The sequence below is a fragment of the Parambassis ranga genome, chromosome 15 (assembly GCF_900634625.1).
Source record: "Parambassis ranga chromosome 15, fParRan2.1, whole genome shotgun sequence".
Taxonomy (NCBI): domain Eukaryota; kingdom Metazoa; phylum Chordata; class Actinopteri; family Ambassidae; genus Parambassis; species Parambassis ranga.
The window spans coordinates 12686092-12692362 of NC_041035.1; the positions used below are offsets into that span (position 1 = coordinate 12686092).

General features: G+C 41.3%; 1 protein-coding gene across 1 annotated transcript; it reads left to right on the forward strand.

Moving 5' to 3' along the window:
* The first annotated feature begins 3841 nt into the window (after positions 1-3841).
* On the forward strand, positions 3842-5663 carry LOC114447491 (G-protein coupled receptor 26-like). The gene is made up of 3 exons (XM_028423778.1): positions 3842-4512; positions 5021-5134; positions 5393-5663. Exons 1-3 carry the CDS (start codon positions 3842-3844, stop codon positions 5661-5663), a joined length of 1056 nt encoding a protein of 351 aa, XP_028279579.1.
* The last annotated feature ends 608 nt before the right edge of the window (positions 5664-6271 follow it).

Genomic DNA, 6271 nt, shown 5'->3' on the forward strand with positions numbered 1-6271 from the left:
AGTCTAAGGACAAACAAACAAACAATAATACAAAAAGACAGCCTCTGAAATTGTGCATGAGCCAGTTGGGGCTGCAGCCAGGCATGTGTTCATTCAGCCACAGGCACAAAGCATTTGTCGCTCGCTACCGCTGTTCTGCATCATGCATGCTTTACTAAGCTCATGGACTAAGCTCAATATCTAACCTGTTCCTTCTTTAAAATCTTAAAGCCAGAGGATGATGTTTTTTTTAATAAGATTTCTGTTCTCGAGGAATCCTTTAATTCCTGCAGAAATTGAAGGCCAGGGACACAAAGACAAATTTGCAACTACCAGCAGAGACCAGATGATGAATAAAGCCAAGCATACGATGGTCCTGACCTGTACCATCGGGATCCCTCATTAAAACTCAGTCAGTGCTACATACTAAAAAAAGAAAAAACTACTACTGGAAGCTGCTTGCTGTCACAGCTGCATACAGTGATGTTACACTCATTACCACAGAAAGGACATCAAAGCAGATGGGCCAGCACGATTATCAGAGCCTGGAATGGCTGCAACAATTTATGTACGACCAAGAAATAAGCAGCCATTTGAGGTTTAGCCAATAGAAGAAGCAGAGCTTTGGCTGTACATATAATTCATCATGAAGTCTGACACCTGATAGAGGGGCAAACAAGAAGCACTGATTCACAACACATTTAAAAGCTTGTACAGAACAGCTTAGTTATCTTTTTGATTTATCCATTTTGTAAAATTACCTGCTTTTAACCACTGTACACATGCCTTCCACAATAGGAAAGACCATTGTCTCTCTATGGCCTAATCTGAGGTGGGAAAGTTCTCCTCAAGTCTGCTGATGAAACATTACATGTGCAAAATGGACACCAATCAATTTAATGGTACAGTCCGTTTTAATAAGCTTATTCATGTAAAAGAAAAACTATGCTAACAGATGGTTTTGCTCTGCAGAGCACACAAAATAATGATGACAACTGAAGTCTGTGATCTTTTCTCAGTAACAGTGGGTATGAATGTATTTGAATATTTACACATGCTAGCCATAAGCCAACACAACACAAGAAACCTACCGCTGCTCAGTGGAACAACAAACTAAACAGACAGTCCATGCATTCAATTTTATCACAATTTAAGTCTAAACATCAACAACACAACAGCAAGGCTGACTCCGGATAATAAACCCAGCTAGCTTGGATGCTAATCAAACATGCACCTAGCTAGTCACGACATTCGGTTATCAGTAAAAGAAAACACAAGCAGCACAGCAGTAGAAGATTAACTCACCGTCATAAAGGGCAGCAGAACGTGTTCATTCATTAAAAAAATCCAAAACAACGTGTAATAGAAAGCAGGAACTGGACAGCACAATCAGTAAAATTTAGAACTTCCGCGCTATGCACCTGCAGGAATATGATTGGACGACACCTGCAACACGAGTGTGCAATAGCCAATCATTATGAAACAGCTGCTTCCGCCTTTAAAACGACATCCTTTATTAACCTGAATGTTTCTAAGGAGAAACAGCACGTAAAGTTATAATAATAGTTTACCTGTTGTTTGAAGTTCTTGAATTTGGTAGTGTTTAGGTATTTTTTTTATCTTCCCACTTGATGTCGCCTGCAATTCATGCAGGCTATAAAAACAAAAGAGCATCACTTTATTTCTCTATTTCTCCCACCTAGTTATTATGTGTGTGTATTTTAAGTAAGGTGTGGAGCAGTAATACGTCACCACAGTGCAGCGTCTGAAGAGACTTTGGGGAATTATAAGTATGGCTGTGTGTAGCTGTAACCTTCCACCTCATTAACTCTCAGTCTGTAAGTAAATGAAGTTGAACTTTATCCTGGTTAAGGGCAGCACTGCAGAGGACTGACGCAGGGTAAAAAAAAAGAAAGAAAGATTTAATTCAGCTTCACCATATTTCCTGCAGTGTGTGGAAAATGGCAGTAAGTGAAAAACCTGGAATTAGACATAATTTTAATAAAATCTGTGATGGTCGAATAAATAAACTGGTTTCACTCATCTTGTAGCCAAACAGTGGAACATACTCCTTCCAAACAAACACGCAGACTAGTAATTATGGTCAAGGAGTTAATTAAATCATTTATTTGACAATTAGTTGTTTTAACAACAGGTCTTGTGGTAAATGGCATGTTTTATGTAAAGAAGGATTTGTTTAATTTGGATTTTATGTTGCAGTGACTGCAGCGACTGCAATCTGAATTCTTAAGAACATATTTCCACCACTAATTTGGCCTTTACTCTTCAGAATCACTTAACTTTGTGCACAGACTGCAGCTTCCACTGTGTTCCATCTGAATGTTATTTTCCCAGTCGGGCGTTAACTGAACTGTAAGGAGGACACATTTAGAATATTTAATTCCTCCTTGCATTTTTAAGCTCTTCTTGCTGTTACGCACAAGTACATGTAATCCAAAAGTAGGAATAATGTTATAAAACCTGAACATCAAGCATTAAAGCCAGCTCAAGTTACAAGCAAAGGTAAAGTGAAATTTGTTTATCATGGCTGTACATAATAAAATAGATACTTTACATAGGTACAATTTTGACTCACAATTTCATCTTCATTCTTCTAAGCTGCTCCACATCATTTTTCCCTCCATTAATGCAACCACAATAACAGGTAATGGAAATGACACATAATAATGTGGCTCTCACTGGTGCCATAAGGACTACTTTTACTTTTGATCCTTTAATGACAACAAATATGGTCATTATATCCACCTGTGTACATCTTCAGGCAGATTACAGCAACGTTTGTGCTATTTTAAGGAGACAAATTGATTGTATGCAGCCTATCCTGAGCTCCTTATAGTGGTTTCACCTGATGATCCTCAAACAGCTCTGTACATGTCTTCAGTTTTCCCAAACGACTTCCCAAATGTCTAAATAAAGATCAAGATGTATTCTCATGAAAAATTAAGCATTATTCACATTCTGCCTTCACTTCCAGGGCTGGAGGCTGCACATAGTGTTCTGTTGTTTGCCTTGAGGCGGTGGTACTGCTGCAATGTGGACTAATAACCATGGATGTAGAAGTCCAGCTGCACTTCCTCTGTTCTCTCTGTCCACGCATTCATTTGTGAATGTGGATTAATAAGTGTTTGGTGCTGATAAACTATAATAAGCGCAGTGATACTATGCACTGTAGTCACACTCTCTCGCAAAACAGCGAATTAAGGAAAAGAACTTAATCTACAGATGTTTTCTTTCCTCAAATGATCTCACTGCCAAACTGGCGAATTCAACGTGACGCTTATGACATCAGCCTTACCACCAGCCACGTAATCGTGCGTCGTGCTTCTATTTTTATACTAAAAAGCTATTTTTGAACAGGGGCGCACCAGCGTGCTTTAGACTGTGCCAGAGAAGACAATTGGCTATAAGTAGATAGACACACTGAAATCTTTAAGTAGGCCCACTTCAGCGTCCTTTTCAGAGCTGTCCATCATGCCAGAGCGCAATTGCGCAGCGAGGAACCCCTGAACAGTGAGACCAGTGGCATGACCAGAGGAAAAAACTACCGCAGCGCCTCAAGAGAACAAGCATCCTGCTGTGACCCCATTCCCATGAAACAGACTTCCAAATTCCCTCACATCTATCAGGTGAGCACTCTGTGTGAGATTTCACTACTACAGTACAATCGTCGACGCTGTTGGAGGGATCGTTTCGGTTATTGTTGAAGACATTTGGATCCAGAGGAGGGTAAGAATGGCCATGTATTGGACTCATATACGCTGTAGCTGCAACTCGCAATGACAGTCTGCAGCAGGACTGTGGATGCGCTCTTCAAAAGTCTGGATATTTGAGAGGAAGCGTCATGGACGCAGCGGACATAGTTGCTTCTGTGCTGGTTTTGGGGATTATAGTCGTGTCGCTGCTGTCCAACGTTGTGGTGCTGATCTGCTTTCTTTACAACCCGGAGATCCGCAAACAGGTACCCGGTCTTTTTATTCTCAACTTGACTTTTTGCAACCTGTTGCTAAGCGTGTCCAACATGCCTCTAACTCTGATCGGGCTCATTACCACGGGCCACCCCGGAGGCAGCGGCTTCTGTCAGATTGTGGGTTTCCTCGACACTTTCCTCACCACAAACTCCATGCTCAGCATGGCAGCTCTCAGCATCGATAGATGGGTGGCGGTGGTGTTCCCACTGAGCTACCACTCAAGAATACGCCACCGGGATGCAGTGATAGCGCTGGGATACACGTGGATACACTCACTTTGCTTCTCCACAGTGGCCACCTGCTGCTCCTGGTTCGGCTACCACCACCTTTACGCATCGTGTACTCTCTGCAATGGCAGGGCAAAGGGAGCCGGGACGCAGTTCATCGTTTTCACCGTTGCTTTGCACTCTCTCACTTTCCTCCTCACGCTGATCGTGTTGTGTGTAACGTATCTGAAAGTGCTAAAAGTTGCAAGGTTTCACTGTAAACGCATCGACGTGATCACTATGCAGACGTTGGTGCTGCTTGTGGATATTCACCCCAGGTAAACAACCATTAAAAATGCATTCAGTCTAATCCATTCTCATCTGAATTCATCTCAGCCTTTATTTTGACCAGTATGTGAAGTAGGCTCAAGAAACATATTGATCATCTGGCAAAAATAGTGCCAACATAAACAGGATTTTTTTTCTCTTTGCTGTTTATAAGTTTTTAAGCCTTTATTTTCTTCCTTGTGGGAGTTTGTTGCTTTTATAATTATAGAAAAAAGAAGAAATTTTTCTGTCCAATTTTGTTGGTTGAACAAAACATACTCTTATGATTCCTGGTCAAATTATAATGAAAATTTGAATTGCTTTTCCATCCTCATTTACATAATTAATGTGCAGTGGAGAAAATCTTCGGTGTAATTGTCAGATAGATACAACAGCACACAGTTCTCTGCTTCCTTCATGTCCATCCCACATGTTTTCTTTACAGTCTGCCTCATTATGCCAGCATGTCTCTGATCATGCCTCCCGGGTAGATAATGGTACCTGTGTGTGCTTTGGCAGTGTGCGGCAGAAATGCTTGGATGAGCAGAAGCGGAGGAGGCAGAGAGCCACCAAGAAGATCAGTACATTCATCGGCACATTTGTGGTGTGTTTCACTCCTTATGTCATCACAAGGTGAGCAGAATCAATAGTAGGTCATTGTTGATGGGGTTATTGTGTGTGTGTTTATTCATTGTCGTGCCTTTAATATGACAGAGTCCCAAACACAGTACTGACATTTCAGTGAAGTGAAGTGACATTTTCACTGTAATACAGCACTGAGGGGAGGCTTACATGCTTTAGGTGTCTTCTACTCCAGTTATCTAAGAAATAGCTCTTTGCCTGTGGATCGTGACTGACTTGTTTCCTTTGTGTCTGCTTTATTTGAGGTAGAATCGTAGAACTCTTCTCCCCAGGGCCCATAAGCCCACACTGGGGCGTCCTGTCCAAATGTTTGGCCTACAGCAAAGCAGCAAGCGACCCGTTTGTCTACTCGCTGCTGCGTCACCAGTACAGGAAGACCTGCAGCCTTCTGGCAAACAAAGTCCTCAAGAGGAGTCCGCTCAACTCCTCCTCCATCAGGACAGAGAACAACACAGGGAGGGGCAACAACAATGCAGCCGACAACATCCAACCACCAACCAACAAGCCACTTGGCCAGTGATGGTACTTTAAATGTCTTGGACGTGCATCTTGTTATGAGGTTTGTAATTGGACATGGGTAGTGTGACGGCAGACTGACCTCTCTGTGATGGTGTGAGTTTGTCACCTGATTAGTTGTTGAAGGGAAAGGCTGGCAATATTATTAAGAACAAATCAAATCCAAAAGCAACATAGTTAGACCCATAATCTGTTCAACTTCAAAATATGTTTGTTTCCCTATGAAAAAACACCACATTTGGAACATATGATCATACTGACCAATGTCATCTTATAATGAGACCAATAAAGGTACAACAGTCCAACCACAGAGGTGGGCAGGATGGATGAATGGATGGATAAAAGACCAGTGAATATTTTCTAGCCTTTTCTTTGAAAAAAAAAAACAGCCACTTCTGTAGGTTGTGTGTGTACTGTAGTTTGTAACATTTAGTATTTGATAAAAAGAGTGTCAGTTTCTAATCAAATAGTTTTGTAGCACACTGTTGGTAAATTTGTGTCAAAAAGCCAGTGTAAAATTGAAAGCAACATCATGGTGACTAACTTGTTTATTTTCTCGCACCATATCCACAATTTAGAACACGGGAAGTTTTTCATTACCTCATATGGTAT

Bases quoted from the DNA above. Each gene is read 5' to 3' on its own strand.
- LOC114447491 (XM_028423778.1), top strand. From the start codon at position 3,842: ATGGACGCAGCGGACATAGTTGCTTCTGTGCTGGTTTTGGGGATTATA. The intron at 4,513-5,020 runs GTAAACAACCAT...GTGCTTTGGCAG, and splicing joins CTTGTGGATATTCACCCCAG to TGTGCGGCAGAAATGCTTGG. The intron at 5,135-5,392 runs GTGAGCAGAATC...TATTTGAGGTAG, and splicing joins ACTCCTTATGTCATCACAAG to AATCGTAGAACTCTTCTCCC.